General features: G+C 38.8%; 1 protein-coding gene and 1 long non-coding RNA gene across 2 annotated transcripts in view; one reads left to right on the top strand and one right to left on the bottom strand.

Annotated features, from left to right (window-relative positions):
• The window catches only part of LOC114885235, a 36,648-nt gene extending 36,210 nt beyond the window's left edge, over nucleotides 1–438 (bottom strand). Inside the window, exon 1 of the long non-coding RNA XR_003791044.1 lies at nucleotides 258–438. This is a non-coding gene — a long non-coding RNA (uncharacterized LOC114885235). The remainder of the gene's footprint in view (nucleotides 1–257) is intronic.
• UTP20 (UTP20 small subunit processome component) overlaps nucleotides 98–13,694 on the top strand; it is a 97,674-nt gene continuing 84,077 nt past the window's right edge. The window contains exons 1-12 of the mRNA XM_029204823.1: nucleotides 98–260; nucleotides 1,133–1,213; nucleotides 3,183–3,249; nucleotides 3,374–3,506; nucleotides 3,962–4,150; nucleotides 7,393–7,474; nucleotides 8,143–8,280; nucleotides 8,900–9,055; nucleotides 9,611–9,757; nucleotides 9,842–9,976; nucleotides 11,551–11,628; nucleotides 13,330–13,508. Of these exons, the coding sequence (XP_029060656.1) occupies nucleotides 216–260; nucleotides 1,133–1,213; nucleotides 3,183–3,249; nucleotides 3,374–3,506; nucleotides 3,962–4,150; nucleotides 7,393–7,474; nucleotides 8,143–8,280; nucleotides 8,900–9,055; nucleotides 9,611–9,757; nucleotides 9,842–9,976; nucleotides 11,551–11,628; nucleotides 13,330–13,508 (1,430 nt within the window). The 5' untranslated portion in view covers nucleotides 98–215. The remainder of the gene's footprint in view (nucleotides 261–1,132; nucleotides 1,214–3,182; nucleotides 3,250–3,373; nucleotides 3,507–3,961; nucleotides 4,151–7,392; nucleotides 7,475–8,142; nucleotides 8,281–8,899; nucleotides 9,056–9,610; nucleotides 9,758–9,841; nucleotides 9,977–11,550; nucleotides 11,629–13,329; nucleotides 13,509–13,694) is intronic.

The raw sequence follows: 13,694 nt of genomic DNA on the forward strand, positions 1-13,694 counted from the left end.
GGGCGCGCCTGCTCCTTCCGCTTCTTCCGCCCACGTGACCCGATCAGCCGGCTACCCGTCTCCAACATGGCGGCGCCCGGGGGCTCAAGCTGCACGTGTGAAAGAGCCTGAGTACGTGGGAGTGCAAGTGTGGGAGCCAGTTTCCCTTGTCTACAGTCAGTAGCATCCCTTCAACCCTTCCCGAGATCCTCGCGGGCCGCCGCCCCTCTGCAGCCATGAAGCCAAAGCCAGTTTCCCACAAGATCGAGAACACTTACCGGGTGAGTGAAGAAACTTGGCCGTGGGACTAGTTCTCAGCGGAGCTCCCGGGGCTACAGTGCTCTGGGCCGAGCGAAGGTCATTTGTCCGGAGGCTCTAGCAAAAGAGCCTCTCTCTCTCTCTCTCCGGGTGTAGTAAATATGGGATGGGGAAGGAAGCTTCAACTGCAGATTTCGCCCATGTTTTGTGGCGTCTGGCCTGGCTGAGACTTTTCTTCAGGCCAGAGTTAAATTCAGTGTCACAAACTAACTGCTTAGGAATTCTTTCCTGCTCTTTTATCCTTGAAGACCGAATGGGGGGCGGGCCGGTGGGAGGAGGTGAGGGATTCCAGCTACTGGCTACTACACCACTTTCCCGGTTGGCTCCTTGAGGGTTTCTTTGTTACTCTACAGCCGTAGGTCTGTATATGTTTAAAAACACTGTTGTTGCCACGACTTAGCCAGATCCTGTACTTGCAGCAGGGTATGAAACCTAGCAGTAGATCTGGCGAGGCCACGTTGCTAGCTTTTACCTAGGTCAATCCACCAGTCTAGCATGGAAATTTTGTTTGAAATGACATTTTGCAAATATATCCATAGAACTATTTCATTATCTTCGTACATTAGTGCAGTGCATGTCTTTCAGTTTGTTTTTAAGGTTATCTTTTGTGATTTGTCAGAGATGTCTACTTCTATTTGTAAAACTCAGTTATACATTTTATGATTGATTGAAAATACAACTCTGAAATTGAAAGCGAAGCATAACATTTCTAATGATAGAACGTAAGGAGGCACATTGATCCTTTAAACTTTATACTTCCACGAGGAAATTGTCCACATATGATTGTGATAAGTATAAAATGTGGATGTGTTGTAAATATACTTCTCCCCCACAGTTTCTTACGTTTGCTGAACGATTGGGAAATGTGAATATCGATATTATTCACCGGATTGATAGAACTGCAAGCTATGATGAGGTAAGAGAATGTTAAATGAGCTGATCTTCAAGTATTCATAGTTGGTTTTTTAGATTCTCTTTGAAGTGAATTTCTCAAGCCATTCTTTTATGAACGTGAAATGCATTAGACCTGTGCTGTCTCAAACATAACAAATTAGATTTAAAGTAAAGTAAATTAAAAATTCTAATGCTCAGTAGCCATATGTGGCTAGTTGCTACCATACTGACCAAGTGCGGACATGGAACATTTTCCATCATTGCTGAAAGTTCTATTGGGTGATGTGGTGTTAGAAAATTTACTTGATTCTCAGGTGGCTTCTGATTCCAGCCACTCCCTTCCCATGTGCATTCTGAGCACTGCTACAGATCCATATTCTTGAAACTACAATTTTAAAGAGGTTTTGAGCAAGTCACTTTCCTGGGGCTCAGTTTCCTCCTTTATTAATAAACATGGGGGAGCTAAACCACATAATTTTTTCCAGTTCTAACCGTGCTGTAACTCAGTCACACCTCTACTCAAAAATCTTGTTTTCGCTGCATCAAGTCATTATTTCTCTGCCAGCCTTTTAAGGTCCTGTATAACGTGCCTTTAAATTAGGGATTCAATGTCAGTTTTTACTGTTTTTCACTTGACTCTAGTCAGACTCCGCTCACTATCTCTTTGAATGCCTTGTCTCCAGTATGTGAATTCAGTGTGTTAATGATGTTATCTAGGTAGGCACATAATGCTTTGGGAACTCACCGTGAAGTGATCCTAACCTAGATTCTGTGAGGGTGTAAGGTGAGGTGTCAAAAAAGGTGAAGTGGACTAGGTGATACCTGAATTGAGTCTTGTTTGTATAGGTTTTAGCATGGCAAAGAGAACAGGAAAGGCTGTTTCAGGCTGAGGAAGAAGCCTTTATAAAGGAACGGAGGCTAAAGAGAGCATGTCACATTCAAGTAACTCCAAAGCATTTCAGTATGCTTATAATTGCCTGTGGGATGTTTGTTTATGTTGATGGTGACTGCAGATGGGCCAAGCGGGTAGCTGGTGAGAGATAAAGCTGAAGAGATAATCAAGGACCATGAAGGGCTTCATATGTCAAGCTAAATTTGGATTTATCCTGAAGCTATGGGAAGTCATTCTAGGATTATAAGGCAGGGGAATGTGTGACATGATCAGTTGTAAATTTTAGATCTCTCTGGCTTTAATGTGGAGGAAAGAACAACCAGTTGCTCTGGAGTCAGGGTAACCAGTTGTGATGATTCGGTAGTCATCTAAGTAAGAACTTTTCTCTCATATAAATATGTACAAATATTTATAGAGGTCTTTTTTTTTTTAAAGAAAAATTGGTTCCTACCATATACTTCACTATGAAACTTGCTTTTCTCACTTTGAAAGTATACTATCAACATCCTTCTAATTTAATAATAGATATAATTCTTTTTAATAGCAACATAATATACCTTATTATGTACAGACCATAATATGTATACCAACCATTTTCCTTTTGTTGGATATTTAGGCTGTTTTATGTTTCCCCCCACTACAATAAAGCTGAATGAATGTCTTTATACTTGTATATTTACAAATTTTATAAGAAATATCTCCAAAAAGGGAATTGCTGGATCAAAGGGCATACCTGTTTTTAATGTTAATAGAAATGCCAGATTACTTATCTATCAGGTTGTAGCAATTCATATTTCCAAAAGCAGAATGAAAGAACTGCAAGAGTCAACATTTTTCTTGGCCTAAAATTGTGAAAAACAGAAAATAATTTTTTTTTAGTGTGACTATTACTTAGTTTTAAATCTTCTGCCCATATTTTATACCTGATGCTTTTTTAGGTGTGTTAGTTAATGCCCTGTTTAAAAAAAAACTAAGAGGAGTTTTTCAACTCTTGACTATCATCACTGTCTTAACGTATTAATATATCATTATTCTTATTTACTCTGATTATAGTTTTTCTTCGAGTTGTCTGATTAATGGACTGCTTTAATCTTGGCAGGAAGTTGAAACCTACTTTTTTGAGGGCCTGCTGAAGTGGAGAGAACTGAACCTTACGGAGCACTTTGGTATTTTCTATTTTGTTTCTATTTTATTCACCCATCATTTGTACTATGTATGGTCAAAACAGCTAAATATTGGTGTGATGGAAGAGCAGAACTTATTCTTTTTTTTTCTTTTTTCCCCACCCAGGGAAATTTTACAAAGAAGTTATTGACAAATGCCAGTCGTTCAATCAGCTAGTGTATCATCAAAATGAGATAGTTCAGAGTTTGAAGACTCACCTGCAAGTCAAGAACAGTTATGCCTATCAACCCCTTTTGGAGTAAGTAGCATGTTGAAAGAAAGGCAACAACATTTATCTGAATTTTAAGAAAGGTTGTTTTATAGCTACATATGCTTTAGATCTGGTGTTTGTAATTTAGAAACAAGAATTTACCTTTTTTTGTTAGATGAAAGTATTAGTACATTACTGTAAAGCAGAATCTTAGGGGTATACTTTTTTGCTTTTTATACTTTAACAAGAACCTGATTTTTCTTTGACCCTATAGGAATGATTGAATATAACTTGTGATGGAAGGTACAAGCTCTAGCCTGATTTCTTTGCTCAACTCTTAAAACGTGAAAAATTTTATACCTCTCTTGAGACTTGGTTTAGTAGCTTTAATTAATCCTTTCATCATAGGCGATAGGTTATCATTTGTGAAACAGATTTGTAGTATTTGGTTTTTGATCTACATGTATCAGAATCAGTTACCTCTCCTTATTTTTTTCATCCAGTTTAGTTGTACAGTTGGCACGAGATCTGCAGACGGACTTCTATCCCCATTTTCAGGACTTTTTCCTGACTATCGCTTCAATCCTGGAGACTCAGGACACGGAGTTGTTAGAATGGGCTTTCACCTCACTGTCCTATCTGTACAAGTACCTGTGGAGACTAATGGTGAAGGACATGTCCAATATATACAGGTGACCATTTCTCTCTCACATGGGTTTTTCTTTTCTTCTTCTTCTTCTTTTTCTTTTTTTGCTTTAAAATTTTATATATGATTCAGTGCTATTTAGTAAATCTATAGTTATGAAACCATCACCACAATCCAGTTGAAGAACGTTTCCATCATCTCCAAGAGATTTCTCATGCCCATTTGCAGTCAGTTCTGCTCCCCGTCTGCATCAGTTTTGAAAGCAAAAGCAATATACATATATCGAATAGTCAAGATTGCCTCTGGGGAAACAACTGTGTGCTTGAAGCCCCTAAGTAGAATGATCCTCTTCTACAATGATATTTTTTAGCATTTAATTTTTTAATTTTTTATTTTTCGGTCAAGGGCAGTTTTTATTGATACTGACAACAAGCAGATACTTTCTGACTCCCATCTGTATTTAATGAAAACATGTATAATACCTGTCACTTGCACCTGCTGACGTGGCTACCTAACTTTAATATGTTCTTTAACTGGCCTTTTCCCTGTCTTCAGTCTGACGCCAAACTTCCTTTCCAGCTCAGTCTCTAATTCTTTTCTTATAAAACGTTGGTTCTCCAGCCAAAGTGGTCCGTAGTCTGTTCCATCGGTCTGCATTGACCTGACCTTCTCTTATCTCCAGCTATTGAAACCAGACCCCCCACCATCAAAGCCTGACTTGAATCCATAGCTTCCACATACGTGCCCGGGCACCTTGTCCAGAAATCACAGCTTTGTACTCTGAACATGTCTGGCATTCTATACCACTTATGTCACACAACTTCTGTTATAATCGTTTGTTCTAATGTAATGGTGTCCTCTACAAACCTATAAACTCTTCAAGAACCCCATCTTAAATATTTGCATTTTCCTAGCCCCTAAAATACTGATTAAGACAAAAGAGACACTCAGTATTTGTAAGTAAGTGTGGACAGGGAAAGAGAATGAATTTTGTACCAGCTTGTTGTTTAAAGTAAGGCAAAGATTGTTTGTAATCTATTTCAATCTGGGACTTAATGGAATTTCTACTTGGCGTCCTGATTACTTCTACATACTTCAATTGGCACAGGAACACGTAACATTAACCTTTTACTCCAACCCAGTATAAGTATGGATATGGGATAGGACTGTCAATTTTGTTTTTGTACCACCTCCCTTCACTCTGTCCTCCTGTGAACACGGAATGAGAAAGAAATATTTTTCTGACCTTTACTAGTTCTCTATGAAGATTTTGGTACAACGTATTAGAAACCGAGATTACGTCATTAAAGACCAGCAAGATCTCGGGGGATATATAGTTTATTTGATTTCATGACGTCTGCTGTTACTTTTATATCTCCTGAGTCAGGCTCTCTAGTTATAAATTTATTTGCTTTCTGTATGACATCTTCAACAGCCTGGATATTTTCACTTGACTGTTGTTGAAATCAAAGTCTACACATTCCTGTTCAAGCCAGCTCTTCTCATTCATTTGTGTGTTCAGTAAATATGTACTCAATGCCAGGCTTTGTTTGTTTGCCCAGTTTCTAACGGTGATACCAGCATTCTTCCCATCACTGAGATTTGGCCACTTAGAGGCATCTTTGACCCAGTTGTCTTCAAGGACTTTACATCTTTTTGATTCTACTATTCACGCACTCAATCCAGTGACTACTTATTGTACACTGTGTATCAGGCTTGAGATGCACTCACAGATAAACCAGATAAAAATCCTTCTAACGAAGTTTACATTTTATCAGGGGGAGAACATCTTGGGCATGGGGCTGGCATGAGCGAGGAACAGTGTGGAAGCCTGGGTGGTGCAGCAGCGTTTATGGGGGAGAGTAATCACGCGATCTCAGAGATGTGGTAGTGGGGCCTGACCATAGAGGGCCTTGTGGACACTATAAGGTCTTCGGTTTCATTGCAGGGACTCTTGAAATGTCTCTTGGGTTCATCCATTGCCATTTCCCTCTGCCACTGGCCCTCTTTCATGCCCTTGTTTGCCCAAGCTTTTATGACTTGAATAACTTCCTAGTTGGACTGCCAGCCTCTTCTTTCTTCCTTTATATCACCCTATACTGGTGCCCAATTTCTCTTTCTGAAACTATTCATTTCTTATTCAGCCAACACTTATTAGTACCTGCTATGACCAAGGAACAATTAGGTGCTGGGGATATGGCAGAAATAGGAGAGATATATTCCATGCTCTTCTTTCATTTGGGAGACCAGTTTAAACAATGTGATTATATGAGTCATTATTTAGTTACAGCTGCGTGGCTGTATGACCTTGAGTATGTTTCGTAGCCTTTCTGCCCCTATTTCGTTATCTATAGGATGGGGATAACAGTTCCTACACCACAGAGTCGTTGTGCTGATTAGATGAAGTAACATAGTAAGTGCTTACTTAAATGTAAGCTAGAGTCCCCACTCCTTTGCCTAGTGTTCAGAGCCACCTGTTGACTTGAATAGCTTTATCTGGAGCTGCCTTCCCTACCCATATCATCCTTCTTCCTTTAGACAGACCAGCCTCTCTGATAACTCTCTCTCTTTTTATTTGTTTATTTATTTATTTTTGGCCGTGTTGGGTCTTCGTTGCCGTGCACGAGCTTTCTCTAGTTGCAGCGGGCGGGGGCTACTCTTCAGTGTGGTGCCTGGGCTTCTCCTTGCGGTGCTTCTCTTGTTGCAGAGCACGGGCTCTAGGCGCGGGTCTGAGTAGTTGTGGCACGCGGGCTCAGTAGTTGTGGCTTGTGGGCTCTAGAGCACAGGCTCAGTAGTTGTGGTGCACGGGCTTAGTTGCTTCGTGGCATGTGGGATCTTCCCGGACCAGGGCTCGAACCCATGTCCCCTGCGTTGGCAGGTGGATTCTTAACCACTGCGCCACCAGGGAAGTCCCTTTCTGTTATCCCTTGACTGTGATCACTTCTGCCCACCCTGTGTTTGCTCTTGCTTTGATCTCTGGCAATATGCACTCCATTCACCACCTGGATTCTTCCTGTCATTCAGGGATCACTACAAGTTTCATCTTTTCATAGTCTTTCTTATATGACCAGTGCCACCAATCCTAGGATTCTTAATGTCTATGATCGTCAGTCTTCTGTTTGACATGTGGGTGTCGTGGTAATCGAATGAGATTTTAAACTGCTGATGTTATTATACCTGCTACATCTTTCTTGCATGCCTTGCACAGTGTTGGGCATATAGTTAACATGTAGTACGTGTTTATTAAAATGATGATTAATTAAACATGTCTTATTTTCTCATTTATAGCATGTATAGTACACTCCTGGCTCATAGAAAGCTACATATAAGAAATTTTGCTGCTGAAAGCTTTACTTTTTTGATGAGAAAGGTTAGTTTGATCATTTATGTGTTTATTGCTCATTAATCCTCAAGAATCTGATGAACGGAAGCAGATATCTTTCATAATATAGTTATTATGGACTAATATTTTTTATATAAAGAGAAACTTGTTACTGTTTTGAGTTTATCTCACCATAAGGTGGTTTTTGCTCACTAATGTGAAATAATTGGGGTTACTCTTTTATTCTTACTTAATGTATCTATATATTCTCTAATTCAAGTCAGTCTATGCATGAACAGTGAGATTAACAGAAATTTTTATAAAAATTGCCTGGAAGGAACTGATTGTATAGTGTCATTTGTGTTTGTTTTTAATAGAGTTTTTGTAATAAAACAAAAACATTGCTATTAAATTTCTTTTATACTCATAAAATATAAGCATACTATTTACTTTAAAAGATAGAATGTTGCCTTAGGTAGTTTTTCTTGGTACAAAGCTGCATATTATACCAATGAATTAATCACTCTTTTGTGTGACATTACAAGTGATAATATACTCTTGCAGCAGTTTGAAATCATTGCAAGTGTCACTATTCCTTTTAGAATTTTTATCCTAATTACGTTTAAATATGAATCTTTAGAATAGCAAATAATAATTATTCATTAGGATATGTTTATGTTGTAAATACAGTTTTCCATTTGCATTTTGTGTTTTAGGTTTCTGATAAAAATGCACTTTTCAATTTAATGTTTCTTGATCTTGATGAACATCCGGAAAAAGTAGAAGGAGTTGGACAGTTGCTCTTTGAAATGTGCAAAGGAGTTAGAAATATGTTTCACTCCTGTACAGAGATGGTAAATAACTGGGAGGAGTTCCTTGAATCTATGTGAAAGGGGTTAAAAGAAAATAGATAAGATTTACACAGATGACATGGAGAGAGGATTGCCTAGAATAAATAGAAAACATTCAATGGGGCGCATTAGGGCTTTAAAAAACAGTGCTTACCTACTGTAGGCCCTGGGTCATTAGGTATTTTTCATTTAAAAAACAATCACTGCTGGGGCTTCCGTGGTGGTCCAGTGATTAAGACTCTGAGCTTCCACCGCAGCGGGCACGGGTTTAATCCCTGGTTGGGGAACTAAGATCTCATTTGCCATGCAGCACGGCCAAAAAATCAATCCGTCAATCAAAAAATTTAAAAAATCACTGCTCTCTTCATCCTGGGTGCTAGAAGGTGACATAAATTGATCGATGGGGGGCGGGGGATACTGTGTGATAAAATTCCCCATCCTAGTTTGGAAATTCTTTTGGGACATGTAGTTAACCACCAGAGCTGCCATATCCTTGATTATCCTGGATCAGATTTTAAGGTAGCTTGAGCAGAGTGGGGAATAAGCAGAGAGGGAAATACCAATGTAATACTTGAGAATAAGAGTGTGCATGTTCATCTTCATGATTCTTGGATTCCCACAGGCAGTGAAGCTAATTTTGCAAAAGCTAGGACCAGTTACTGAAACAGAAACTCAACTTCCATGGACTTTAGTTGGAGAAACACTCAAAAACATGGTCAAATCCACAGCGTTCTACATCTACAAGGAACATTTTGGTATATTTTTTGAATGTTTGCAAGTGAGTTCTGAGTTTTAAGTATTTGTGTGTAATTAGGAGTCTAAGAGTTAATTGTTGTTCTTAATTAAGCAGATCACTCCTGGATATTGTATTTTATAATTGTTGTCATCATATTTTTATATACTTACTAGGATTTTCCTTACCTCTATCCCCTGTACTATTTTTACTTGCTTTGATATCTTGAGATGCAGTAGAGCATAGTGGTTAAGAGCACAGGCTTTGGAGCCAGAGTCCTCTGTTTGAATCCTGGCTTTGTCACTTACTGCTAGTGTGACTTGGGAAAATTTAAGCCTCTGGTCCTCAGTTTTTTCATCTGGGAAATGGGGATAATAGTATTCCCTGCCAGTGAGGATTATGAGGAAATACTCGTAAAGAACTTACAACAGTGCATTCAGAAATGTTAGCGGTTATCATTAGTGACTCCCAGTAAATGTGTCTTTTTCTTTCACAGAAAAAGAATGTGAAAATTTGAACTGCTTCACACAATATTTTCATTATTAACAGATGAGTTTGATCTTTGGTAGTTATTCTTTCTTATAAATTCTTCACTTGCAGGAATCACTCCTGGATCTACATACAAAAGTAACCAAGACTAACTGTGGGGAAAGTTCTGAACAGTTTAAAAGGTTGTTAGAAACATATCTGATACTTGTAAAACATGGAAATGGATCAAAGATAACCAACCCTGTTGACGTTTGTAAAGTGAGTTCCCAACTTAATTTGCTTAGAGCCTATTCATTAGAAGCTGATTGCTAAGTGTGCATTGTTTTTCCTTTTATTTTACAGGTGTTGTCTCAAACATTACAAATAGCCCATCTCTCCACATCTTGCCGGGCGGCCCTCTTGGATGTAATTTCTGCTTTGATCCTAGGTGAAAATGTTTCCTTGCCAGTGACCCTCATCAAAGAAACCATAGAAAAAGTAATTTACTTTTGCAGATATTAACTGAGTAGTTAATACTATGTTTAGCGTTGAGTAAGCCTTCTGGGGAATATAAATGAAGCTTGGCAAAGGCTCTGTCTTCAGGGAATTTATAATCTTGTTAAGGAGATGTGAATCGCGTGCTTTAATGGAAATAAGCAAAACAAAATGTGATAAAAGCTAAATCTGTTGAGCAAATATTCACCAAACAAATATTTACTTAACCAAGTTCAGGCTATGGACTAGATATTGTAGAGTGGACACTTTTATTTATTTATTTATTTATTTTTGCCTGTGATTTTTTTTTTTTAATTAATATTTTTTAAATATTTATTTATTTATTTTTATTTTTGCCTGCGTTGGGTCTTCGTTACGGCGCATAGCCTTTCTCTAGTTATGGCGAGCGGGGACTACTCTTCGTTGCGGTGCGCGGGCTTCTCATTGTGGTGGCTTCTCTCGTTGCTGAGCACGGGCTCTAGGCACGCGGGCTTCAGTAGTTGAGGCTCACGGGCTCTAGAGCTCAGGCTCAGTAGTTGTGGCGCACAGGCTTAGTTGCTCTGCAGCACGTGGGATCTTCCCAGACCAGGGTTTGAACCCATGTCCCCTGCATTGGCAGGCGGATTCTTAACCACCACACCACCAGGGAAGTCCTGCCTGTGATTTTTTATTGTTAGGGAAGTGGGGCCCTGGGAGTATGTAGTTAAAATCTGTTGAATCAATCTATTTATGTCACGTCGAAACATAAAGGTTAATTCTGTCTGGGGTTGAGGGACAGAGAAAGCTTTTCAAAGGACTAATATTTTGGATAGTCGTTGAAGGTTAAATAGCAGTCTGCCAGTCAGAGAAGGTGTTAAAAACTCTAGGAGAGAGAATGGCAAAAATGTGTTCAAAAATCTATGTTGCTGGGCACATGGACCCATGAAGTGTGATGTATATCAGCAAGGCTTTGCTTGGCTTTGAAAAGTTAGGTTGGATTTTATCCTCCAAGTAGTGGAGGGCCCTGGAAAAATGTTAAGCAGGGAAATGATTTAATGAGATTGGCATTTTAGTGAGTTTAGAAGATGAATTGGAGGGAAGTGGAATTGAAAATAGATCAGTTAGGTTCTTCCTAGCTTCATGTAGTGCAACAGTATAAAGTTTAGAGGAAGGTGTAAAGTCGTGCTACTTGCCCTTTTGTAATTCTCTGTAGCTGGGAAAGAATGGAGCAGCTCTTAGGCAAAGCCCTGGGTAATCACTAGAAACACAGCCCTTCGCATTTGCAAGTCCCTTTGGAGAAGGCCGAGCACTTAGAATACTGGTTGAAGTGTGCCCACCATACCTTTACTCTAGTAGCTTCTTTCCCGAGGAGGAAGGCCCAGTGCCTGTATCTCACACCTGGTGTGTCCATCTGCACAGTGGCAAATTCAACAATCCAGTTCTTTTTGCCTTCCATGACTATTTTAACTTGTATCAAGCATCCCACACTTCCTGCTTGCAAGTTAGAGGATCTTGAAGGTTTCGGATGTTTTTATTTTCAGGAATGGGAAAGTACTCTCTTTGTATTTACATTACTATTCTTTGCCTGTGGTCCACAGATTTTTGAGAGCAGATTTGAAAGATGCTTAATTTTGGGTTTTTCGGAAGTCATGTTTGCTATGAAGCAGTTTGAGCAGGTGAGTGAGATATTAAGTCTTGGATTTGTTTTGTTTTAAATCTGTCACGATAAAATGATCAATTTAAAAATCCTGTGATTTTGTTTTTTGAAAGGAATAGAATAAGTATTTGATGTTTTAGTTCATGTATTTTTTTTTTACAGCAATTATATTCCAGTTCTAGGTCATATGTGAAACTTTATTCCACATGCTAAGCATTTTAAATGATACTAGGTAACCAATTTGTTTTTCTAATAGTCTTTTAGGAAGTTATAGAACAATGTGATAAATTTGAAAAAAAATGGCTTAAGGAACTTAAACTGTGAATTTGAAGCATAGAAAATAGTTTCTGAAACAGTTTGCATAGGAGGAGCATTATGAATTTATTTCATTGCTACGGAATGAATTGCCACCTGATAGAATGAGGTAGAAATCTTTCTCATCAAATCCTGAGTTTATTTTATCCTTGCCCCTCACCCTCATCATACATTTGCCACTCCTTCTAACTGGTGATTCTACAGTACACTTCATGGAAATCTCTGTATCTCTTCTCTCATTTTTCCCTTTAGTCTTTAATAATATATATTTTCATTTGTCTCAGAAAAATACTTCTTTATACATGTCCTAGCCCTGTTGCTTCCTGCCCAGTGAGGGCTCTTTATTTCTCTCTGGTTTTCTTAGCAGCTGCCTCTTTTCTGTCTCCCCTGTTCCCTGTGGTCTTTTTTTAAAAAACTTATTTTTATCAGAGTACTCTATGTATGTTGTTTAAAAGGTTGCACAGGGCTAAAAGGCACTCATTTCATTCCCACTCCCATCTTCCTCACCAGGAACAAGCACATCTAATGATTTTTAGCTATTTTTTTCTAGTATTTACTTTATATTTTTAAATCACCTGAACATATTGCTTTTCCTTGACTCATTAGTTTTAGTCCTCATCTGTAGGCTTCCTCCTGGGTAGGTGGATTTCTAGTTCTTTTACGCTTCTCATCTGCTCAACAGAGTTACATTATAAATTTTGGTTGAATTCATATTCATCAAATACTTAATCCCTATAATCAAGGAGTATTTTATAATTACATTTCCTTTTTTGTATACCCTTTCGTTTTTCCTGAAGTTACCAATTGCCTCATTCTTTAAAAACTTGAAATTGCTGGTGAGTCTGCCAACAGCATCATAGAATGCCTTTCACGTGGCAAACTGGCAGATCATTTGGCAGCTCTTTGCTTTTCTTTTTTCTTTTTAGGAGACATTCCTCCTAGAGCCATTCAAGTCTGAACATGTTGCTTTCTCTGCCCACTGCACAGATGTCATACTAGGACTTGCGTCTCTCCTGTTTCCTGGGTCCCGTGTCTTTCTCTTATTGTAGTTTCCCCTCTAATTTTGATGAAACACATTCTCCAGAGGTTCCTGAGAAAGGGTGAATGGAAGTAAAATTTTGAGATTTAGTGCATCTGTAAGTGTCTTTATTCTCTCCTCAAACTACATCACCAGTACGCTGGGTACAGCATTCTAGATTGTCGTTTTCCCTCAGTTTTTCAGGCATTGCTCCATTGTCTTCTGGCCTCCACTGTTCCTTTGCAGAGGTCTGATGTCATTACGATTCCTGAGCCTTTATTTATGATGTCTTTTTTTCTCTGTGGAAGTGTTAGAATCTTCTCTTCATTAGGTGTTCTGAAATTTATATCTGTTGTTAATAAGTGTGATTTTCTTTCTTATTTTTAGCTTTTTCTACCCAGCTTTCTCTTGTATATTGAGAATTGCTTCCTGACTGATGACGCTGCAGTCAAAGATGAAGCTCTGGCCATTTTGGCCAAACTCATTCTGAACAAAGCAGCACCTCCCACCACTGGCTCCATGGCGATTGAGAAGTACCCTCTGCTTTTCTCAGAACAGACAGTGGGGTAAGTTCTAAGTCTTTATTCTCTGTATTCTTGGTAGGATTACCCATTTAAAAATAATGCATTCAGAATACTGTAAAAACTGAAGATCTACATGTATTAACTGGAGAGATGTCCGTGATACATTGTTATGTGAAAAAAGCAAGTTGTAGGACTTCCCTGGTGGCACAGTGGTTAAGAATCCGCCTG

This window comes from Monodon monoceros, unplaced genomic scaffold (genome assembly GCF_005190385.1).
Source record: "Monodon monoceros isolate NGI ecotype Baffin Bay Population unplaced genomic scaffold, NGI_Narwhal_1 Super_Scaffold_6, whole genome shotgun sequence".
NCBI classification, from domain to species: Eukaryota; Metazoa; Chordata; class Mammalia; order Artiodactyla; family Monodontidae; genus Monodon; species Monodon monoceros.